The 26,457-nt window shown below is 36.0% G+C and overlaps 1 protein-coding gene across 3 annotated transcripts in view; it reads left to right on the forward strand.

The window, feature by feature from the left end:
- Positions 1-21,491, forward strand: part of Usp5 (ubiquitin specific protease 5) — a 241,766-nt gene extending 220,275 nt beyond the window's left edge. For all 3 annotated transcript variants that reach the window (XM_090374004.1, XM_090374003.1, XM_090374005.1), the window contains 3 exons: positions 9,612-9,751; positions 15,042-15,159; positions 20,934-21,491. In XM_090374004.1, the coding sequence (XP_090230130.1) occupies positions 9,612-9,751; positions 15,042-15,159; positions 20,934-21,106 (431 nt within the window). In that variant the 3' untranslated portion in view covers positions 21,107-21,491. The remainder of the gene's footprint in view (positions 1-9,611; positions 9,752-15,041; positions 15,160-20,933) is intronic.
- The last annotated feature ends 4,966 nt before the right edge of the window (positions 21,492-26,457 follow it).

Genomic DNA, 26,457 nt, shown 5'->3' on the forward strand with positions numbered 1-26,457 from the left:
TCCTGTTGCAGCACACTGCCATTACTGTAATTGACAACCCTGCCAACCTTTGTAACATCTGTGAATTTCATCATTAAGCCTGATATCCATTGATAAATATACAAAACAACAGTGGGCCCAACAACCCTGGGGGACTCCACTAATAACATTTGCCTAAGAAGAGCAGCGTCCATTGATCACCACTCTGTCTTCTCCCACTCAACCACTTTTTGATCCATTCTAGCAACTTGCCCTTAATACCATACTGCTCCAGTTTGTACAGCAGTCTTCCATGCACAACAGTATCAAAAGCTTTCCTGAAATCCAAGTATATGTTATCAAAATTATTTTTTGCATCCAGTTCCTTTGTAACCACATCATAGTATCCAGTCAGATTTTTCAGTCAAGATTTCCCTATGCTGTGTTCAAATTATCACTGCAGTCTTTTCTAGATGATCCTGCAATGCATCTTTTGTGAATTGGCGATACATCTGCACATCTCTAGTCCACGGGGACTTCCCTTGAGTCCAAGGATGCGCTCATAAATATGGCTAAGGGTTTGCTTACTACCTTTGCCGCCTCCTTTAATATAACTGGATAGATCCCATCCACCCTGGGTGCCTTTCTTATGTTTAACTTCGACAATTTCTCCTCCACTTTGCTCTCAGTTTAGAAAATCATTAAGCACTCTGTTACAGTTTGATAAACTTCTGGCATTCTCCTCCCTTAATAACTCCTCATGTATGAATGTAAGTGCGAAATACTCACTCAGATTGTCATCTACCTGAGCAGTTCATCAATGCTTGAACCATCGATATCAAGAGGATCAATCTGATTCATCCCCTTCCTTCTAGAGTTTGTATAACTAAAGAAGTTCTTGCTGTTTTTCTTAGTCCTTATGTCACACCAAACTGACTCAACATTACACTGTCCATCTATGTCAACTGGATGCAGTTCCTTAGATTTTGTGTTTCTTAACTAACAGCATAATCCTCCTTCCTTCCTGTGCACATTGTACTCCCCAAATTTCAATTCTGCACTGCTTACATCTGTGTGACACCACATCTCTGATATCCCAACATCTGCCTGTGATGTCTTGACCAGCACTTCAAGTTCATCAAATTTATTTGCTATACTCCTAGCATTGGTGTACATGCACCCATTCTTAATCTTATTATCGTAACACAGCCCATGTATTTATTTCTTCTGTGGTGACCCCCACCATTCCCTGAAAACCCCAGCACCTTGCCCTCCATTCTAATATAAGCAGTGCCAGAATCACTTTCACCTCTGCCGGCTGCTACTGTTTATCTTTTAGTCTGTGAACAGACTAAAAGATTTAGATGAGGACATTCTCGAAGCTGTTAGAAAAAAAAGATGATTTCAAAGATGACAGCAAGGAAGAAGACAGTTTTGAGTGAAGAGACACCAAGCTGCCTTAAAAACTCTTTCTTTGTTTTATGAAACCGACAATATCAATCCTGAATTTTGATTTTATCTCAGTAAAATGAAAGGCCTTGCTTATAAATTTCATCTTAAAAGAAATTTAAAATAAACAACATTTAAGACTTCTTTAAAAAATAAAAACAATGTATTATATCAGGAATTTTTAATAATAAATTATTTTTCTTGTGGATTATTAATATATGGAATAAATTGTTAATTGCGTAATTATGAGCCATTGATATTCATTCTTGTTTTTATCCCTTTTTCATAAGTACTGTATATCGTTGTTAATTCGATATTGGATATATTCAAAATCCGATATATTTCGGAGTCAGTAACTCAACCATTGATTTAGGGTTTTAAATGCATTTTAGTTCAGGCGTATTTGAAATACAGGCAGTTCCCACTTTATGGGTTTTTTTTTTTTTTTTTTCTTTTCCAAATATCAACAAAATCGAAAATATGAACATTAATTGCAAAAAATGAATGTTAAACATTCATAAATACCACATTTCAAACCGCGTGTGTAGCTATACAATACAGTGTACCCAGCTTTACGATATTAATCTGTTCCAGAGACACCATTGTATTGTGAAAATATCGTAATCTGAACCCAATAACATATTGTTTTTTGGTAATTAGTTCCATAACCTTGGAGGCCCCGGGTGCCAAGCGTTTCCGTGGCCAAGTGATTATTGTGCGTATATCGAGCGTTTTTCTTCCCAGCGACTAAGTTTTCCTTTGTTTTCTCTTGCATTTATTAAATTTTCTGTTAAGTAGCTCTAGTCTCTTATAAGAAATAAGAAGAGAGCCCAGAAAAAGGAAATCACCTTTTTCTTTAATTTAGATTTACTAACCGTACTAACTAACTCTACGCTTGGCCACAAAGCGGCACTGCTCCTGCCTCCCCGTGGCGGGGCCGGTAACCTGGGCGGTAAGGAGAAACCCCCAGGGCGAAAAGGAGCCAATATGGATAAAAATAATTATCCACCGTTAGAGCCTTCGAGCTCAAGAACAGACACTCATGACCCCAATCACGACTTAAATGATCATCCAAAGAGACAGAAGACTAATCAGATGGAGCAACCCTGCCCATCCTTTTTAATTTTCCACTCGCTTACTAGTCAGCCAATGAGCAAACTGTCTCCCTTCGTAATACAAAAACATCTCGAAGGTATTGCAGGATCCCCTAAGACTGTCAAGAGATTACAATCAGGAGACCTGCTAGTGGAAACTACGAACCACAGGCATTCGGAGAAACTCTTACAGTTAACAAACTTTGCGGGCATTCCGGTAAAAGTATCTCCTCACGCAACCCTAAATTCATCTAAGGGTGTCATATCCAGTTGGGACCTGTTAAATGTCACAGAAGAAGAAATTACCCAAGAGCTGCAGGGACAAAATGTAATTCAAGCCAAACGTATAATGACAAAAAAAGATAATCAACTTATCCCAACCAGAAACATTATTCTCACGTTCAATACCCCCAACTTACCCTCCTCTGTAAAAGCAGGTTATTTACTTTGCCGTATCCGCCCGTACATTCCCAATCCTTTAAGATGTTTTAAATGTCAAAAGTATGGCCACTCACAAACTGTATGCAGAGGAGTTCCTGTCTGCCCCAACTGTGGTTCCTCGGATCACATACAAAGTGACTGTACAACTACAAAAATGACCTGTCCAAATTGCAAAGGTGATCATCCTGCCTATTCCAGAACTTGTGAAAAATGGAAAACAGAGAAAAAAATTGTAAAATACAAGGTCGAGAACAAAGTGAGTTACCCAGAAGCAAGAAGACTAGTGGCACCTACTATTAATAAAAATATATCCTATGCTAATACAGTTAAAAAATACCAAACAGTCTCTACTCAAACCAATGTAACAGTTCCTACTAATATTTCAATTTCAGATTGGGCTAGAACTGTCCTCTCTGAGGAAAAACCAAATGTACGTAAACAACAACCCAAACTCTCAGAACAAGCAAATAATACTCCTCTTACTATACCAGCGGAATCTCCTCCTTCAATGAATCCTACCACACCATGTATTACTAATTCAAATATAATCAAAAATATTCGAGACACAACCATGGACACAGATGGCACATCTATAGAGGAAGATCCTCTTTTAGAGATCCATGCCGAAGAAGAGGAAATGGACACTGGTCGGCCAGTCTTCCAAAAAAAAGACAAACACAAATTGGAACGCCATAAACCAATCACTTTCAAAAAGCAGTCAGAATCAGCTCCATCAACTAAACACAAATAATGCCTTGTATTTTACAATGGAACTGCAGAGGCTTTCGTTGCAATACAGTCGATATCCAAGATCTAATAAATCGATTTTCTCCAGTTGCCCTTTGTCTTCAGGAAACTTACTTAACATTGCAAATTTCTCCTTCGATAAAGAACTATTGCCTTTATCGAAAGGATCGTAATACAGCAAATGCTGCCCATGGTGGTGTAGCAATCCTGATAAATTCAGTGATCCCAACTAAACATATTCCACTTCAAACTGAAATAGAAGCTGTTGCTGTGCGTATAACACTCCATATTGAAATAACTTTAGTATCAATCTACTTACAGCCAAACCGTACCTACTGTTTAAAAGATCTTGAAGATCTCCTTATACAGATACCTCCACCTCTCTGTATGTTAGGGGACTTCAACGGGCACCACCCCTTATGGGGCGATCCTAAATTAGATAGACGAGGTAGACTCATTGAGAGTCTAATAGAGGCAGCAAACCTCACTATACTCAATACTGGCACACACACTCACGTTCAGCTCCCAAATGGACATACCTCAGCCATAGATCTCTCCATTTGTTCTCCATTACTGGTCCCGACCATAGAGTGGTATGTTTTAAACGATATAATGGGTAGTGATCACTTCCCAATAGTATGCAACCTATTAATAGCACAGACTCCTCCAGCTCAACCATGTAGAAAATGGAAATTTGCCCGAGCAAACTGGGCAAAATTCCGGTCATCAATATCTTTTGATGAGGAAAAAATCCGTCTCCAGCCTATTGATGATGTGACACAATACATCACGTCACATCTCCTAAATGTGGCTAAAGAAACGATACCACTATCAAATCCTTCGGTTCGTAAGCATTATAATTATTGGTGGAATGAGCAATGCACAAAAGCCAAAAAAGCAAAAAATAAAGCCTGGAATTTGTTTCGGCAATATCCAACAACACCCAATCTAATAAATTATAAGAAGTCAAAGGCAAAAGCACGCTTCATACAAAGGCAAGCCAAGAAAGAATCCTGGATCCGTTTTGCATCAAGCATTAACAAAAACACTGACACCAAAATAATATGGAAAAAAATTAGACAGCTTTCTGGTAAGTTTCCTACCGTACCTTCACCAATTCTGTCCTGTAATGGGCAAGATCTATCTAGTCCTTTAGATATCGCAAATGCTTTGGGCAATACATTTGCTAAAATCTCAGTGACAGAAGCTTATACACCACTTTTCCAGAGAATTAAAAACACTGCAGAACAGCACTCTGTTAACTTCCAAACTGCTCTCCTTCTGCCGTATAACAAACCCCTACAATATTCCGAACTCTTGCATGCTATCAGAACAGCCCACAATGGTGCTGCCGGACCAGACGGAATCTATTACGTCATGCTACAACATCTTGATGACAGAGCTTTGCATCTCCTTCTGCTCTTTTACAATCGTATTTTTCTAGAAAATGTCTATCCAACTTCTTGGCATCATTCTACTGTTTTGGCATTCCTAAAACCTGGAAAAGATCCAACCAATCCCCATAGCTATAGACCAATATCCCTCTCAAGCTGCCTCAGCAAAATTCTAGAAAAAATTGTCCACTGTAGACTCATCTGGATCATTGAGTCAGAACAGTTAATGAGCAATAGCCAGTATGGCTTTCGTCAAAACAGGTCATGCCTGGACCTTATGGTTAAGGCTGAATTTGCCATTCGTAATGCCTTTATTAAGCATGAACATCTAGTAATGGTTTCCATAGATATAGAGAAGGCTTTTGATACCACCTGGCGGCATGGCATACTAAGAGACCTTTACTCTCTTGGTCTGCGGGGCAACCTTCCTATATTTATAAAGCATTTTCTACACACTAGATCTTTTCAAGTTCGATACCAACATGCCCTCTCTGCAACTTACATTCAGGAAGAAGGTGTTCCACAGGGATCAGTACTGAGTGCCACTCTTTTTGCCCTAAGAATAGATTCTATCACTAAACAACTTCCAAATACTGTAGAAACTTACCTTTATGCGGACGACCTTGCTATCTCCTGTCATTCCCAAAATATGAGATCTATTGAACGACAGCTTCAGATATCATTAAATAAAATACAGCAATGGGCCAGCCTTAACGGCTATAGGCTATCACAACAGAAAACAGTTGCTATCCATTTTTGTAGACAACGCAATTTCCATCTGGATCCTGAACTTCACATCTCTAATATTTCCATCCCAGTCACTAGTAACATTAGATTTCTAGGTTTAATCATGGACAACAAGCTAAATTTTTTAGAGCACATTAAAAAAGTACGTACTGCCTGCTTAAAAAAGATAAACATACTCAGATCTTTATCTGCACAAACGTGGGGTGCAGACCGTACCTGCCTTCTTCGATTATACAGGGCATTAATTAGATCCTGTCTTGATTATGGAGCTCCCATTTATGACTCTGCCAGAAAGAGTGCTTTACGCTGGCTTGATCCAGTACAACACAGTGCACTGAGGATTGCACTTGGCGCATTCAGAACATCGCCAGCTCATAGCCTTTACATTGATGCTAATGAGCCGCCACTATCTTTACGTAGGAAATTGCTATTGCTAAAGTATTCTGTCAAGATACAAAGTTGTGCCTCGCATCCCATTCAACCATATCTTTTCAATCCACCGTTAGAAAATCTGTACAGAAATAAACCTAGCATAGTAAAACCAGCTGGTCATCGCCTTCTTGAACTACTGCAGGTTTGGAATATATCCATCCGTTCTGTACAACAAGTAGCCGCTTGTACCCAACCACCATGGGTTCAAACTCCTATACCGACCTGTGACACTTTCCTTTGTCAGTGGGGAAAGAATATTTTGCAATCATCAAATATCAGACAAGTTCATGCTGTTCACACTCAAAAGTATATTGATTTTTTACCAATATACACAGATGGCTCTAAATCCAATTCAAAAGTTGGAGCAGCTGCAGTGTTTCCGGATACAATTGTATCAGCAGCCCTTCCTCCTGAATTCAGTATCTTCTCAGCTGAATTATTCGCAATTAAACTAGCTTTAAAAAATCTCTCTCCTGACTGCTCATTAAAATCAGTTATTTACACGGATTCCCTCAGCTCAATCAACGCTTTGTGTAGTTCTTCAGATAAATTTCACCCTGTTATAATTGAAATTAGAAAATTATTACTAAAGATTAAAGAACGTCACCAACTGGTCGCCTTCTGCTGGATACCAGCACATTCTGGTATTTTAGGCAATGAACAGGCTGATAAAGCTGCAAAAAACCCAACCAGCTTAGATTTCACCAATATCCCTGTCCCAGCCTCAGACTATGCGCTAATGATTCATGCTGCATGCCTAACAGAATGGACAGCACTATGGCATTCCCAAACGAATAATAAACTTTTGCAGATTAAACAGGTTCCGAAAATCTGGCCCTCCAGTGTCCGGACATCAAGACGAGAGGAAGTAATTCTTTCAAGAGTAAGAATAGGTCATACTTATCTAACCCATTTTCATTTACTCACAGGAGATGATCCACCACAATGTCCACATTGCTATATAAATATGACTGTTAAACACATTCTCATTGACTGCCCCCATTATAAACAAGACAGAATTTCCACCCTGCAATCACTGGTTATCCTTCAACAACCAATAACCCTAGAGAATTTGATAGGTGACAAGGCAAATATACCGGAATTCTTCCGTTTTCTGAAGCAAATTAGAATTTTTAATCTATTCTGATTAAGGACATTTCAGGCAGTACGATTCTTTCTCATAAATAAATAGGCGCATTATAGCCAAAGTTGCTTATGCGCCATGAAACCCCCACAACAACAACAACAACAACAACATAACCTTGGAAGTTGAAATTTTTGCTATATAACTCTCTAAAAGGTCGTATTTTTTTATATTGTGCAAATTGTGCACTAGTTACCAATTCAAATCACTAAAATGAACTACACTTCATTGTTATATGTCCTGTTATAAAAACCAATTTTGAATGCCTTTGTGACATTTTTCTAAAGCACATTTCTGGAGGTCACGACCATAAAACAATAAAAACAATTTGCAGTTTCTGGTTTATTGGGCTTTTCTGTTAACTGCAAGCAATTATAAATGGGTAGTAAACTCAATGTTATTGCATTTTCGAAAATACCAATAGCTGCAATTGTGTGGTTTTTTACGTTATTATGGTGAAACGTGTTTCTTATTTACTGAAATCTTCAATTGTGGAAAAAACATAAATAAATTTTCAGAATCTTCTCTTCATTCCTGTTTTTTTTTCTTTTAAGCTTTGTAAATTTGTTACTCCGCGCAAATCGTGTTAGTTGCAATTTGTGCATTCCGTTAAAAAATGCTTATGCATGCTATTGAAATTTATAAAGAAAAGAAGATTATCTTGGCAACAAACGCCTCTTGAAGCATTTCTGAAGAAGACAACTCCTTGTGCAACAAACCAGCGAGTGCCAAGCCAATAATAAGTGATCGAGTGTGCATTTAGTCGATGATGAAGAATAAACGTTCTTTAAAATTTGTAAGTTGTAAATAATTTCTTTGGATAAATCAATCATTGTTTAAACATAAACTAATTAGCTAACTAATTTCATTGTTGAGAATGTAACCCCTATTTTTAACATTATGTCTATGGGATTTAATTCCCACTTTACGAGCACATGCTAGGAACGAATTAACTCGTAAAGTCGAAAACTACCTGTATGTCTACAGTAAAATCTGAAGCTTGAACTGTGACCCACAGCTTGTTTAATTTGAAAGGACTGTTGAAACCAGCTACCGGCAAACATCATTATAATGAAATTGGAACTATAACAAAAATTTCCTAGTATGCTGTGTATAGTATTGTTATACAATATATGGTACCATCTTTTGATAATCTTTAACTTTTCTTCAACTGTATAATTTTTTTATTTTGGTGGCCATTACTTCAATCCTGTTGATTTACTAATTTTGCCATGTATTTATTTCTGATGCTCTAGAATTTACTGTGTTTTGAGAAAACTAAATCAAAACCAAACTGTCCTGTCAGAGTGCTGAAGTGAAGTTTGATTTCTCCATAAATCACTTGTCACTTCATGTATATTTTTGTCTAGCTTGGCCTTTAACAGTTTTTGTTATCCTAAGGGTAACTTCTAGTCAAAAATAGAATTTCATACTGTTGTTTACAAAATTTACTTTGTAACTAATGCAACATTACTTGATGAACAGTAGCCTTATTTCCCTCCAGAGAACTGTGAAACTGTGGTAAATAGCATGCCACTGATATACACTTTTATTGCATTTCTGCCTGAGGGAAAAAACTGGGTGTCTATACTAATTAGACTCTGATGAGGCCTGTTATTTACAAAAATCTCTGCAACCAAATACTGAATATATCGAAGCGAATATACAGCAAATTTTTAGCTTATTTCCCTTCTTGGAATTACAATAGTAAGATGTACAGTAGATACGAGTGTGTACAGTATTCACTTTTTTCAGCAGCTGACTGGGCTAGCTGAGTGGGTAAAGTACCTGCCCGGCAACCCCAAGGTCGTGGGTTCGATTCCCGCCTCGGGCTTGGATCAAAGTACTGCAAAAAAAAACTTTTTTCAGTTTCCAATGTAAAGTTGCTTGTTCTTTGAACACAATGTTTTTTCATAATTTGTTTTGGGGGACATGATCACCCCTATGATATATCTGAAACTGTGGTATGAAGAGGCACATTATATCAAGGTTGCACTGTATTCTTACAATTATTTATTATTATTATTAAATGTGTGATTCTTTGAGTATGGTAATAATTCAAAAAGAATCAAACATTGCAATCTTTTTGAATTGTTATTCTTCTATGAGTATGGTAACTCAAACGAAAAAAAAAAAAAAAAAAGTTGCCTTATAGTAGCTATATGATTACTTGTCACTGAATTCTTTTTCCCTTTTACTGCATAGATTTTGACTCTCCATTTGTGCCACCTGGAGTCAGAGAACAGAATAATTCAACAAGTTTTATTCCTAATCCAGAAGCTTTAGCCATGATCATGTCGATGGGATTTACTTCTGAACAAGCAACTCGTGCATTGAAAGCAACAGTTAGTCTACTTTTTTATTGCATTGTAAATTATTTATTAGTTCTAAGGTTGTTCAATTAAAACATATTTAAAGCAGTTAAAAAAGCCTTTAGCATTTAGACATGAATACCTGCCAAATTTTAGAAAATTTGTGTCCATTCCAATCCCCCCCCCCCAGTCCTGCTGGAACAGTCACACATTGAAATATTTTAATTGAACAACTATCTAGAATTTCTTTCTTTTAAACTTATGAAACTTATGTCTCTATACAGGGGTGTTCATTTTAAAAGTAAGCCAAAAATTACTAGAATTTATTATCAGAATAATTACCAGAAACAATGCGGGAAGTGTACTCCATTGTTAGCACTACATAAATTTACTCTTTTGATCATGTTCTGAGCAATGCTACAAAAATTTTGTGTTGATACTCTCCACTAAATTTACACTACATGCTGTATGGATTGCTCTCATAAGCTTTCTTTAATAACCCCCATAAAAAGAAGTCTGGGGGATGTTAAATCAGGAAACTTAGGTGGACAAATTCTTTGTGATATGATTCAATCACCAAAAGACTTGCACCATTTCAGTGGTTGAGCATATGGTAGGTTGCCCTGTCCTGTTGGAGCTAGACATTTCTTTTATTTTCTTTTAACAACTCAATAAACTGATTTAATAACTACTTGATAAATTTGTGATGCCTTGGTAAACTTCACGGGTCAAAATTTGTTCAAAAATATGGACCAAACTAGCCTTCTTTGAGATATGCCACACCAAACATTTGTTGGACATGTAAGGGGTTTTGAAAAAATGTGTGTGGATTTTTAGTGACCCATATTCTCTCAATTTTGACTGTTGATAGCCACCAAGATGAAACTGTGCTTTGTGAGTGAAATAAATTTTATCCAAAATTTCAATACCTTCATAGCAAAGTAAACTTTAATGAGCCTGTGCATACTGTGAATTTAGTATGGATAAAGTTTTAGATGTTTTCTTACAGTGAATGAGCTGAAACGAATGATATTTGAATGCTGACGTGCAGTTGAGATTTTTTCTGGAGGTTGCAAAATTGTTTGTATAATCTTGTCTGAAATGTCATATAAGAACACTCCATCTTTTGTGTTCCTTATTCCCAGCTAAACCACACTTGTGAATTTCTTTATTATCTTGAAAATTGCAGCCTTGCATGAATAGTTAGTGTCAGGGAATTCTTCAAATTACTTGGAAACAAAGTCTTAAAATAAAATGTTTCCAAGTAAAAATTTATTGTAAGACTTTGTTTCCAAGTAATATTTTACTAAAAAAACATGTTACCCAATGGTATATGGCATGACAGTTTGTTCACTGGTAATGTGACTTCAAACACGGATTGTGACATGTTGGACACTTGAAATGCAAAACTGTTTCTTCCTCCAGTTACATGACATCTTCCATTAGCACCCTCCCATAATTACACCTACAACTGCATTGTACTTAATACAAATAACATGGGTTTTATTTTTGAAATGAACACTCAGTATTTCGTATGCTAGCAATGAAAGAAGAAACTTTTGGTGTTTTTTTAATTACCATAGTGAATTTTAATTTAAAAGTTTATTACAGTACTTAGAAAGTAAAGATTAAGATATTTGAATTGATATTTATTGCTTATCATATTTTGAAATCTTTTGTGTACATGCAACAAAATGAATACAAAATATTTAATGAAAAATCTACGGCTGCTGTATGTAATATCTTGCTTTAATTTGTAAACTTTTTTAATGTCCTTCCTTGCACAATATCATATGCATGAAATGATACCATAAAAGATAGAATTTAAGAATAATATAAAAAAAAATACATGAGGAAGGGTTATGAACTTATGTTGGAAAGTGGAGTTAATAGAAAATGAAATATGCATATTTAGTTTAAATGTATTTACATTGTTATCTGAATAATAAAAGATTTTAAATATGGGAACTTGAATTTTTGTAAAATGATCCTGTGAATATTGTGCATGCATTCATTATTTATAATGCTATTCCTTTTCTTTCATGACTGATGCTGGATGAATTCTTTTGTCTCTGAGAATTTAACGTCTTCATTTGCACCCTCCAAAAAAAAAAAAAAAAATATGTATACAGCAGACTCTCGATTTACTGGGATCGGATTGCCAGGACACTTCAACTCCTAATAATAATAATAATAATAATAAATCAACCAGAAATCATAAAATTAAAGTAATAACTAGAATAGGTATAAACAGATGTTTTACAAGTCGTAAATAAGCGACAAGAAGCAGCATTATAAGTCGTCAATGGGAGATTCGTGTGCCTATTATCTTGCAGCTCCTGCTTCACAACCGCCGCTCGAAAAAAAAAAGACAATGTTCAGTTTGTTTTAGTGCGTTGAGTTGATTGGGTTCAGTCACACTGCAAAAGGACAAATTTTGTTTTGTTATTTATGTCAGAGATATCGTAAATTTTTTTTTTTTTTTTTTAGAAATTGCAAAAATGATGGACAAACGCAAGAGTTGTGCTTTCAATTAAACAAAAACTTGAAATTATTCAAAAGTTTGAAAATGGTGCATCTGTTAAATCTCTAAAGAACCATTATAATGTTGGTGACCAAACCATACGTGACATTTTAAAAAATAAAGGGAAGCTATTAGATTTAAAATCGACATCATAAAAAATAAATGCATGTCCAACATGCACTACTCACATATTGGACAAGGGAGTAGTGCATGGTAAGTTTTTTTTTTATCTATTGCCATACTTTTTTACTTTCGATACAGTAAGTCCCCGACATACGTAGATTCTGACTTACTTTGCGTTATTTATATATTTTTTTTATATGACTGAAGATTTCAGTGAAGGGGACATGCATTATAATGAACTGCATTAACAGAAAATCCCAGTGACCCAGAAATGTGCTTGTAAAATGTGAGCTTGTGTGGAGTGATAATAGTGAGTTTTTGCCCTGTGAAGTTCTTTTCAGAAAATTTAATTTTGACTGTTATCATGGTGCCGACTAAGAGAATAAGTGACAGCGGTACTAGTAAATCTACCAAGAAAAGGAAAGTGGTCGATTTGGATCAGAAAATTAAAATAATAAGGATGTATGAAAATAACCAAACATTATTAACAAGTATCGCACGGAATTCAGATTTTGTCAGTGGCAACGGTGAACACAACAAAGGAGAAAGACAGAATACGAGAAGCGGTGAAGCAATCGGCACCAATGAAGGTCAACTATAATAACCAAGGCTACGAAATACATATCGTTTTTTTTCTTCCTTTTTTTTTATGTTTTCTTATGTGCCACTCTGGCTACTTCACCGCTGTTGCCAGATAAAGTTTTTAACTGAACTAATTAAAAATATATAACTTTTTCTTCATACTTCTGTGGATATTATGGATTTTTGTAATTTTGTCATATCATGGATATAGTAGCAATATTTTATTAGTCATTCCCGAGTTACTCAACTTATGTAAGAAGTCCTGGAATGTATCTCTTACATATGTTGAGGATTAATCAGGAAATCGATTATCCGGGAATTTTTTTTTTACCATCTATCCCAGAAAATCGAGAGTCTACTATACGTGTGTGTACACACACACACACACACACACACACACACACACACACACATATAAGTTAAATTTAAATATGAGATTATTCAGATAAGATTAATCATTATTTAGATGAAAAGAAGTTTCTTGGAAATGAGAAAATTTCACAGTGATGGTTTATGTATCACTGTAAAATCATACTAATATAACGTGATTGTTTTTAACAGTGTTAAATATTCTTAACTTATTTAATAATGCTAAAAACAGAGTTGGTGTTCCTCAGTGTTGCACAGTCAAGCTCCCTCTTATGATCAAGAGATAATCTTATGAACCCAGTCTAGGCTGGATTTTAATATAGAAATCCAAAAAATTGGGACCATTGTATTGAATTATCATTGCATACCAGCAGACTAATTACACGTGATAAAGTGTATTTTATTAAATATTTAATAGTATTCCTAGTAATTTGCTCAAGTTTATTTATTTAATCATTTTTGTATTTGTTAACCAATTAAGAGGTATATGGGAACTTGTTTAATTGCCATTCCAAGCAGTATAAGAATCTTTTCCATACAAAAAAAAAAAAAAAAAAAAAAAAAAGCTTCCTCTCCTGTAATAAAAATCGGTACCTTTGAAGAACATTGTGATGGATGGATTAGAATTTATAAGAACTGTCTTGATGGATATAGCTTATTAACTTGTTTACTGCTTTTTTTTTGTCTGTGCTAATTTTTTTTCCCAAATTAAGCCATGGCCTGCCATAGTACTTTTGCATGCCTTCAGTGTGGTACAAGTCCCACAAAATCATAGGATGTTCAGTTCCAAAATCTGTATGCATTAACTGCCAAGGAGAATATCCTACGTATTCATTCGCATACCAGCAGTGGAAGGAAGAAAAAGAAACACAGACTTCAAATGAAGTTGAACATATCTTATCAGGAGGCAAGGAAAGCAGTTAAGCCAGTAAATAGCTTTCTTATGCTGCAAAAGTTTCAGGAAAGCATTCCATTGGAATGCAAACTGAAATGATTGTTTCACCAAGAGTAATTTGCCCCATTGCATGCTATTTATTGAGTTCTCAAAAACTCACCTGAAAGCACGTCAGCTGCTGTCACTCCCATGTCCGTACCTCTTAGTGTTCCACCACTATCAAAACAAAGTGGTAAAGGAAAGTCAAAAACTTAAGTACCACTCACAACACAAGAAACAATGGATGTCAAAATGTTAAGAAGGTATATTGCTTGCAGAATATGTATTTAAAGGCAAATGAAGACTTCTTTTTGTAATTGTACAGTTATTCTGAAGGACACCATTGGGAACTCTGCAAGAAAGTGTCAATAAGTTAAAGCAGCAATATATAAACTGATATCTTGTTTTTGGCATTAAAGGTGCACTTACACTAGTGACACTCTTACAGTAAGGACAGATTTGAGTATAACTCAAACTGGATTAATTGATTAATTTCATAATTGTGGTCTTATTCCATAGATAAGTTTAGTTTGATGGCTCAAACTAAACTCATTTCTCTGTCCTTGTCAGAGATGCAAATTTTTTCAAAAGCTTCCAGCTGGCAGGAAGGATTATAAAAATTATTACACATACTTAAAATTGTCTAGAAATAAATTGACAGGGGAAAGGCAGCATTTATTGAAATTTTTATTATACTGAATACTCTGGGACTAAAAGATTATTGCCAAATTTTTTAGCACATTTTTATACAGTTTCATAACACTAATCCATTCAATATTTGGAAATTTTAGGACAATAATATAGAACGGGCTGGTGACTGGATCTTCAATCATGTTGAGGAGTTAGATTCTAGTCCTATGGAGGCAGATTCCAGTTTTCCTAGTTCCAGGTTTCGAGATGGCGAAGAAAGTAAGTAATTTACATTAACCCAGTGGTGGTGCTACTGCTGCTCTGTTTCATGACAAATTTGGTGACACTACATCTACCAGACCTAAAACTTTTGTTTTTGAAAATGTTTTTAGTTGTTTTACACTGTGCTTACAGTCCACATTGTTTGCCCATATATTAGGATTTGAGTGTTTATTAATGCATTTTTTAAACTTATCACTAATTTTCTTTTTACGGAATTTTTGTAACTGCACAAGTATTTTTTGAATTATGTAATTGTGTAGAACTTGCATGTTTTCAGTGCAGTCTGTATATCAATTGAATTTTGCCATGAAATGCACATGAAATGCACACTCTTAATCTGTATTACATTCTTTCTGTATCATTTGTGTTCCTTTCTTTCTATCCAAGAGTTACAAGCTCTCTAGCAATTCTAAGTGTTCTAACCATTATTGCTGAAAGTAGGCCTACAACTATTGTTACACGATCAGTTATCACTGCATTTTTTATCTACAGTATGTAAAAATGCATAACAAATGATTGGCATAATTATAATCATATGATAAATTAATTTTTATAAAAATTTCAATTACTGAAGTAATGTATTATGAAGAAGTACAGCTGGTTAAAAAAAATTAAGTCATCAAGTCTAATCCAGAATACTAGTGCAGCGCTGCTGCATTATTTTCTGTGGGAAAGTTATTTTCAATATCTTACTGAACAGTTTTCAGGAAAGCATTAATCGTATAAATCAAAGAATACTTATGTAAACATAAAACTGTGGTTTATTATATTTTCAAATTTCTTAAGCATTCATTGCACAAAAATTGGGCATGAATTAGGGCCCAAACTATGTATTTATGGCAGTAAACCTGGCCTGAGAGCATAGCCTTGTAATCAAATGATTGATTCAAAGCAGTTATGTAAAGTTCTATGAAAGAAAAATTATTTTTATCATATGGTTATTTTTAATTTTTTGAGTCTTTCAAGCAGTGCTTACTTGCCTTCGTGGGTACAACAGTTGGTAGAATCACTGTATTGATGATGTGAGGAATTTTTATGGGCCTTTTCACAGGGTGGCTGAGTTGGTTGATCTCAGATGAGGGTAGCATGGTTTTTCCCTCTTGGAAACTTGGGTTTTTCATCCAGCAAACAGAAAACCGACCATAAAACATGCTAATTTACAGACAATGTATGCAGTACAGTATGACTTTAGTCACTGATGCACCTAAAGTCTGCCACAAACAAGAGTACTTACAAGAAGTATGCAAAGAAAAACACAAAAAAGCTAAATGTTTTTATGTCTACAGTTCTGCTTAGATATGATAGGGATTATATGACAAAAAGCCTTGATTAAATCTGGACTGGAAGGATGCTGCAAGATTTATGGGGGAATTTTTTTCAGTCTGGCCTCTAATTAATAGAAGGAATTTGTTTTGTAAAGGTGGAATTAATTTGAACAGAGCTAGTGCAAGGTTTTTTGCTGGGCTTATTTAGGCCCTCAGGGTTCAAGGAAACTGGTAATTTTAGGAATAATATAGATTAGTGGCATGGGCCAAAATTCACTTGCACCCCTCCTAAAGAGTGCCTCTTTTTATCATCTAAAGACTTGCTACACAGAAAAAGACATTTAAATAGGCATAAAAATTACCAGCACTCATATACAACAACAAGATCATGTTTAAGCAGCTATAAGGATACATCAGGGTTTAAAAGGTGAGAAAATAAAAAAAAAATGCTGTATAGTAATGCAAGAAGTATTGTAAATAAATTAAACAAATTTGGGCTTACAAGGTCAGCCAGTGCCGATATAGTAGGACTAAGAGAAATATGGTGCCACTCAGAGGTAAGGGGTTAGGAATATCATTGTGATGAATACAGTGTTATAAGGAAAGATAGGAAGGGTTAATGGGAAGGTGAAGTCATGCTTCCTATCTAAAGCTCCCTAAAGCAACCAGACTGTCCCTAAAGTCAGATCAAGTTCAGATGGACATTGAGGCTATGTGTTTGAGATGATCTGTAATAAAGGAAAGATGAGAATGGGGATATGTTACAGGCTAAGCGATTATGAGGAAAATGACAAAAATCTCTTTAGTTAACTTGAATGTCTTGAACTTACAAGGTCAGCCAGTGCTGATATAGTAGGACTAAGAGAAATATGGTGCCACTCAGAGGTAAGGGGTTAGGAATATCATTGTGATGAATAGTGTTATAAGGAAAGATAGGGAGGGTTAACGGGACGGTGAAAGCAAGTGTAACTGATTCATTATGGGCAACTTTAACCTTCCTCCTATAGATTGGGAATCGTGGTCTGACAATTGCTACACAGACAAGTTTTTGAACCATCTGGTTGATTTCTGTTTATTCAAGAATGTTAGAGCAAATAGGAGGGATTCAAAAATCCTTGACCTCATGCTCACCCAGGACCCAGACTGCATCAAAAATGTGGTGAAAGAACAAGTAGTAGGTAGTAACCACAGTGTCATGGAATGGGGAGTGTCTAAGGTGATTTCTGTGGTCGAAGGAAAAGGTGAGGGTTTTAGTTTCAAAAGAGGGGATTTGGTGAATGAAGGAATTTCTTGGGCTCTGTTAACTGAAGAGAACTATATATGGGTTTATTTATGCGACTATTCAAAGGCTTTATCCTGGAAGCCACAAATTCATTCATTCCAGTGCAGAAGTTCTACAAACAAAAGATGCCAAAATGAATAACAAGAGAGGTTAAAGGATAATTGAGATAAAGTAAAAAGCATGGGATGGTTACAGAGTATATACCTATTTATATTAATATTGTAAGCATATACATAATTGAAGCCACAGATGGAGTAGTGCTTCCATAGCCAGGTGGGAAGGAGCAGCAGTGCGTAGCACACGCTTCTTGATTAGACCGGGGTTCGAGCCCATCACCACCAAATACAGAGGATGCGGAAAGGTCAGGGAATGACCACCGCATATCCCGGAGCAATATGGCCTTAGTTGCTAATGCTCCTAAAAAAAAAAAAAAATAACCAACCAAATAACAGATGGAGTAAGGTGAAAGCTGAGTTTGGAATTTTGCTTTCAAAAATAGTTAAGAGGGGGGACGAGAAGCTCTACTCACACTTGAATACAAAAAAGAAAAGAGAATTTCTCTTTACTCTCTAAAGAGTAAGAGGATTCAAAGTGGAAGAATTATGCAATATCCAGTAAAAATGACAACTAAGTTGAATTGATACTTTGCAGCAATATTTACAGTACAAAGACCATTTGAAGTGTAGGGGAATAGTGACAAGGCTTAAAATAAATGATATAATTACCTCAGAGAAGAATCTATTCGAAAATTTTGCCGGCTTGTGCAAACTTAAAAAAATCTTGGAAATGCATTTTGCATCCCGTAGGAATAAATGGAGGTATCGTGGTTCGTGGAAATATCGTAATGTGAACCCAATAACACACTTTTTTTTTTTTTTTTTTTAATTCGTTCCAAGACCTATATTTATCTCTCTAAAAGGTCATTTTTATAATGAAATTGCACTATACTTTCATAATTATCATATTATTATTTGCCATATGGTGCAAGGAAGCCTGAGGCTTATGCTGCACCAGCCAAAAAAATTCCTGAGTTACCCTGAGAGAGAGAAAGAAAGTAGAAAGGAATTGTCAAGAAAGAGAAGAATGATATCCAACTCAGGACCCTGGGTGTGCCAAGCCCATACTCACCAGATGTGAGCCATTATAAGAATAAATTTTGAACGTTTTTGTGATATTTTTCTAAAACACATTTCTGGAGGTCACTACCATAAAACAACAAAAACAATTTGCATTCTCCGGTTTATTGGGCTTTTCTGTTAGCGCAATATATTATAAATGGGTAGTAAACTCGATCTTATTGCATTTGCGATAATACCAATAACTGGAATTCTGTGGGTTTTAACGTTATGATATTATGGTGAAATGAGTTCCCCTTTACTGAAATCTTCAATCATATAAAAAACATAAATAAATTTTCAGAATCTTCTTCATTCCTATTTACTTATTACAATGGTGAAGGGAAAGGAACCAACGGAAAGTGCAAGTGCTGGAAGTGCTAGGAAACGAAACAAAATTGATTTAGAAATGAAGATGATTATTTAAGAAGCACGAAGCAGGACAAAGTCTGTCATCTATTGCATGGAATTATTTCTCGCTGCTTCAGCAGTGAATACTATTTTAAGGGAGAGTGCGCATATAAAAGAACATGTTAAAGGATCAACAGTGATCACAAAACAGTGTTCGGGTGCTATATCGAAGATGGAAAAGTTATTAATAATGTGGATGGAAAATCAGATTCAGAAGCAATTGCCCCTGAGTCCAATGGTCATTTAAGTAAAAAGTATTTATGAAGATAAGTACAGCAAACCCTAAACCAAGTTCGTGGCACGTAATGGGTGGTTTAATAGGTTCAAGCATCGTGCTGATTTCCAAAATATTAAGCTATGCAGTGAAGTTGCCAGTGCTGATTCTGCAGCTGCAGAGAAATTTTGTGATGTGTTGGGAAAAAAACCCTTCTAAATCTCCGCAGTGGTGTGCTTATCAGCTGAAGGGTTAATTCTGGCAACTACGCTCAAAAAGTAAAACTTGTTGATGTTATGCCTGTCTCCTCTCTCTTTTTGTCATTTTATAATTTTGAAGTTTTTGTAATTTTGTACACTTTTGTAATTTTTCCTGGACATGAGATAAAAAAAATTGAATAAATAATTCTATTTACATGTTCATCGAACATTTCTTTTTTGCTTCAATCAAATTTGCAAGTGCTGCATAAGCATTTAGAGAAATTCTGACTTACATAGAGTCCCGCGGAACCCAACCCTTACATAAGTTGGGGAGTGGCTGTATTAATGTGATCATCATTACATTCTAGGACTGAAGGAGTATTAACATCTCTCCAATCCATGAAGTGCAAAAGAGGTAATGGTTAAGGATCAGTATAGTACTTCCTAGGAATGGTATCTTTAATATATCACAGCATGGGTTCATGAAAAGGAAGTCTTGCCTTGACCAGTGTGGTTAATTATAATGAAATCATAAAACAGTTGAATGTAAGAAGCAACTTAAAAGCATTTTAAACTTTTAACTTGAAAGATAGTAAACTGAAACCTTAACCTACATTATTTTCATTAAATAAAAATTAAGAACACATTGCTAATAACTCATCATTAACCCCTTCAGTAGTATGCCTGGAAAAGTTCTGTGTTTCTTTATTTTTTAACTGTAAATTACAGGACAGTTCCATGGATGGTATAATGCTTTGTATATTATATTTTGGTGCATTTCCAGGCATTTGGAAATGAGGAAATAATTCTTACTATTGCTAGAAGCTGGCTTTACAGGATAAAAATTTTTTTGCTAATTTTTCACTATTTATCATTACATATTTTATATTGCGACATAGTAAATCCAGTAACATGTATGATTAACATTGCTGAGGGAATAGCTAAAAAAGTTGTGCATAGAGAAAATGTGCAAGTATTTAGTGATTGAAAAAAATTATATTGGTTTTGTGGGATTTCTGAAGCAGCAGTGCAGATAGACCTAGTGACACTGAAATTTATGATAGCTCAGAAACTTAATAATAATAGAGTTTTGTCTAAGAAAATATTTGTTAGAATACTAACAGTGGTTATCATATTAAAAATTACTTACAAAATTACCAAGTACTACTTGATTAATTTTAAAATAAAATATTTTAATGTATTCTGCATTATTTTATATATGTAAATGTCCAAGTGTTTTTCAGCTTAGTTCTTTTTTTTATTTTTTTATTTTCTTACCTCTAGAATACAGGTTAGTGGCATTTATCAGCCATATGGGCACATCTACTATGGTAGGACATTATGTTTGTCATATTCTGCGTGAAGGTCGATGGGTCATCTATAATGACAATAAAGTTGCACTATCAGAACATCCACCTAAAGATTTAGGGTACTTGTATTTGTATCAACGAATGTGATGTACAGATTTGCATCTAGTGTAAAATGAAAACCTGTTAATGTCGCTACATCATAATTTATGGTTATTTTATATTGTTATTTAGAAAGAACATTTATTACTGTTATTAGTGTATGTGTGAATATTATATATAAAAATGTTACACACATGCACAAAGTGTAAGTAATAAAAATATAAAACCTTAACGTTGTTATCCTAACCAAATAATTTCTCAAATCTTGGAGACTATTTTGTGCTTGTAAAGAAAAAAGATCTATGTAGAACTCTCATTTGTTCACACTGATATTTTGAGTATATTGTATGTTTGGCAGGAGTGAGTGAGTGAATGTGTGTGCCAAAGTGAATATTTTACTTGTATTTTAAATTATGTGCATGTGAAAAGTAAAGAGCTTACATTATAATTTTTTCATTAAACCTTTACTAATTTATCATTGCATTGCTGAAAATTAAAACTTAACAATGAAATAATAGTTTGTGTTTTCTAAGACAAATATGAACATCATGACAAACATGAAGCTACTTGACTCATACATTTCATAATTGCAATTTGCATCAGTCACTTTTAATGTTATTTTCAGGATAACTTAATTTCTTCTGTGCTGATGTAGTTTTTTGGTTTTCGTTATCCTATAAAATCATTGAATTACTAATTTTAAAGTAAGCAAACATTATTTTAAATATTAAAATTAGGATGATTGTCATATTCCACAGGAAGGCTTATAGCCCATCTGTCCTGACTATAAAGTTGCACTGATCCACTCAGGAGTTGTATATTCATTATATAACTTTCTCTTTAAATAGACCTAGAAACACGCCTGTCTCTCACTTTTACAATACTCATCTAATACTCATCCAATACAGCCCAGTTTCAACACTTAATTTCTGAGCTGAATAATTCCCTCACTGTATAAGGTAATTGTAAGAGCACTTTGAATACTGTGCCCGTTTAAGTAGACAGCACCAAAAAAAAAAAAAAAAAGCAGCAAGCTTCTTGAAAGGGTCTAAAACTTGGACAATCTGCAAAAGAGCACACCCCTCCCCACAAAGGAAGAAAAATGTGTAGTCTACACAGCTTGGCAGCAAGACATCTTGGGGGGGGGGGACTGATTAAAGTCCATGAGACTCCAAGAGGATATAGTAAAATTAATGAAGATGAAATTGTAACCCATGATTCCAGAGCTAGGGATCATAAACATAATTGCTAATTTATCCATATTTATGATAGAAAATCTTTTTGAGTCAATTTTACCCCTTTTCTCCCACCGTCGTCATATAGTTAGTTACAAAGAGTTACTTTGTCTTTTTGCTAAAAATAGTAACATTACATTAATGGAAATTTTTAAAATTCTCTGAATTTCTGCTTACGCTTGGTAAATTAGCCATGAGGAATAACCACTGCATATTCCCGAAGCAATATGGCCTTAGTTGTTAATGCTCCTAAAAACCAAACAACAACAACAATATAACATACATGTGTTGATAACATGCACTCATCCAGCATTTGCCCTTCACATTCTCACCACGAAACTAACTGCTTCATTATCACAGTTGTGTATTTTGCTAAGTTTTGACCAATCATCTGCCACAAGAGCTATGCTCCTGTTTGGCCAAATTATACGATGCCTCCCTCTGTTTTTTCATTGAGAAAGAGCTTTGTTTAGTTTTCTCATTTATAAACCATTTTGGTCCTTGAGGTTGTCACAGACATTCTCTCAGACTTGCTACCTGGGAGTCTAAAACACTGGTGGAACTGATATTCAGGTGACATTCGAGTCAAGTGGATCCAATTTCGGCAAAGTCCGGATGGTCTGTGACAGCCAAATCCTCTGCTTGCACCTTCACGCCATTGGGACTGTTAGTAATCCTTGGTATAACCCCATGCACAAGCACACGGTGGGTGACCACCCAGGGGTAGAGGTATGGCACCCACACCACATGGAGGAATGCCGTCCCTCTGTGTTACCAGACAGTACTAGGTGACTCTCATCAACCGGTGCAATCCCAAAACTTTGTTTATTGGAGGCTTGAAGTGATGGAACCAACATTTAGTCTCTAGAGCTACGTTCCTGTCAACCCTTCCCCATCTCTTCCATCATGCAGTATGATTGGTGACTTTTGAGGTTATGATGAACATCATGGCAAGATCCAATCTTCCTTGCATTTCGAGGGTACAGCTCTAAAACAGTGTTCGCAGGCCTGCCACTAGTTAGTACACCGGATCGAACCTATTGGTAACTCTATAGGAGGCTTCCAGATCAGCTAGTGTATAATCTTGCTACCTCTACTCTGCCAGATAGTGGCTGGAGGGAGCCCGAGTAGTGTGTATGGGGGGGGGCATTGTCGAGGTCACGTTATGTCAAGGATCTGGGTATATTCTTACCATTGTCGAGGGCACGTTATGTCAAGGATCTGGGTATATTCTTACCATGTGTACGCCATATCCAAAAATTTCATACAGCATGTCCCATCCACTTTTTCTTACTATTGAATACACCATGAATTGTCAAACTAATAGTGTAAGCTTATCTGCGAAAAGATCTGAACCTCCCAAACACTTCCTAATTCATTTCACAATTTCACAAATATACGTGGTCTCAATTCTAATCTCAACGATGTCCATTTCCACTTGTAGTCTACCAAACCCCACATATTTTTTCTGACAGAATCTCAGTTATCGGTTGATACAACTAATCTCAGTTGCCCAAATTATTCACTGTATGATTCGTTTCGCCTAAAAGGTGGTACTTGTGCATATGTCCGTTCCGATATTCCCTGTCAGAGACTTGGTAATTTGGAATCTCCTCTTTTCGATCTCTGGCTTAAAATCTCTCTACCTCATTCTGTCAAATTCATCTGTTGTCTCTACCGTTCTCCCAACTCCACTAATCACTTGGAGCTCTTTGACATCCTCTTTTTGGAACTTGACTTTCTCCAGTCCAAATTTCCTAACAGTGAGACAATTTTCCTTGGTGATTTTAATGTTCACAACTCCAGCTGGCTTCCATTTTCTAGTCACACCGACCCAGCTGGTCGAGATGCTGAGGCTTTTGCAATTAATGACTGATGATCTTGCACAGAGTGTTCATTTACCTACAAGAATACCAGACCTAACCATACAGCCAACACCCTTGATCTTTTTCTCACAAACAATCCTTCTAAGTACATGGTCAAAGTGAGAGGTCCTTTAGGCACCTCAGATCACAACTTGGTGATTGTCTCTTCTCCAATGGAGCCTTTATCTCACGGCTATTCCCAACCTCGTATTGTTTGGCATTACAGGAATACAAAATGGGATGACTTACGAGATTTCTTTTCCATGGTCAGATTACTGTTTCAAAACTTCTGTCACCGTTTGCTCAGATAGTGTCAGTGAAATTACTCTTGCAGGAACAGAATCCTTTATCCCATAGTCCAATTAAAAATCTGGTCCTTTATCTAAACCTTGGTTTTCCAATAAATGTGCTGAGGCTGTTCAAGAGAAGAACATTGCATGTCGTAATTGGCTTGTTTCTGATTCTTCAATTTCATTTTCTGCCTGCACCAAAACTCGCAACAATTGTTAAGCAGTTATTAATCAGTCCAAACTAGAGTTTGAACAGGCTAAGAGTAGAAAACTTGTTTCTTGCCCTAATGGTAGCCGAGCATTGTGGTCTCTTGCCAAAGCTTTGGCCGCAACTTTTGCCCACCTCTGTCCAAACCAGATGGTTCTGTTGTTGCTTCAGCCAAGGATAAAGCTGACCTGCTAGTATCCCATTTTTCTTCCAACTCATGTATTAATTATCTTGGTAAAACACCTCCCACCATCCCCAACATGCTCCATTCAATGCCTCCTGTGGTCTTCCGTTAAAAGGATGTTCAGAAGGATTTTGACAAATCTTGATGCTAAGAAAGCTCCAGGTCCTGATGGTATTTCTCCACTTGTTCTCAAAACCTGTGCTCCTGAACTTACTCCTGTTCTTCGCCACCATTTCTCCCTTTCTTATTCCAAAGGTGTTTTTCCTTCTGCTTGTAAATTTGCTCATATCCAGGCAGTTCCTAAAAAGGATGACAAATCCCTCCCATCCAATTATCGTCCCATTGCAATTACTTCTACTCTTTCTAAAGTAATGGAGAAATCAATTAACCGCCAACTCTTAAAACTACCTAGAAACCTTCCGTCTGATCAATGATCGCCAGTGTGCATTCTATCAGTGTCGATCCACTGGTGATATTCTGTCTTATGTTACCATTTATGGACTAATTCAGTGGAAAAGTTTAGTGAAACAAGCAGTTGCTCTTGACATCTCAAAGGCTTTTGCTCATGTTTGGCATAAAGGTCTTCTAAACAAGCTTCCATCTTATAGTTTGCCAACTGTTTTTTGTAATTATCCAGTTTTCTCTCTGGTCACTCACTGAAGGCGATGGCAGATGGCTATCTGTCTTCTAACTTCTCCCCCACTCTTTTCCTCTTGTATATCAATGACCTTCCATTGACTGGAAATCCTATCTATAGTTTTGCCAATGATAGCACATTGCTTTCCATTTTGAGAAACCTTGTCCTGCTCAATCAGCTTCAACTTCTCGAAAATCTGCTACCAATTCCTTAAATGCCGATCTCTAGGTAATTCTCCAGTGTGGCAAAGACAATTTAGTTGATCTCAATCCTTCTAAAACTCAGTCTTATATCTCGCAAAAAGGATTCTTCTGCTCCTATGCTTCTTTGGTGACACTCCGATTTCTAAGCAAAATGATATATCTCTTTTGGGGATTACCCTGACTTCTAATCTCTCTTTGCACAAGCAGATTACAAATATTGCCTCCTCTGCATCTAAAAAACTTGGTTTTCTCATTCGGGCTCGGCGTTACTTTTCTTCCAAACAGCTGTTCACTCTACAAATCACAAATCCGCCCTACCATGGAATATTGTTCCCGTATCTGGGGGTGGTGCCCCCAAAACCTCTCTCAGGCTTCTAGATTCCATTCAGAAGAGGGCAGTTAGATTAATTAATGACTCATCTCTAACAGAGTCTCTTCACTCGCTGTTTCATAGATGTACTGTTTCTGCTGCATGCCTCTTCTACAGATACTTCCATGGGCACTGTTCTTTTGAATTGGCTTCTGTAATTCCCGCTCTCTCTTTCAAAACAGTCCGAACACATGTCGCCAACATCTATTTACTGTCCAACTTCAAACTCACAGAACTAACTTCATCCTCATTTATTCATTCCACTGCCGTTTTCTGGAACAACCTTCCTTCATATGTATTTCCTGAAAATTACAAGTCCAGTATCAACAAATATCTTCTTTTGTCTTCTCAACCTCCAACCCAAGCACGGTTTGGGTTGGAGTTTTTTTTTTTTTATGAAAACCCCA

The sequence above is a fragment of the Mastigoproctus giganteus genome, chromosome 5 (genome assembly GCF_048544385.1).
Source record: "Mastigoproctus giganteus isolate SK-2022 chromosome 5, ASM4854438v1, whole genome shotgun sequence".
Taxonomy (NCBI): domain Eukaryota; kingdom Metazoa; phylum Arthropoda; class Arachnida; order Uropygi; family Thelyphonidae; genus Mastigoproctus; species Mastigoproctus giganteus.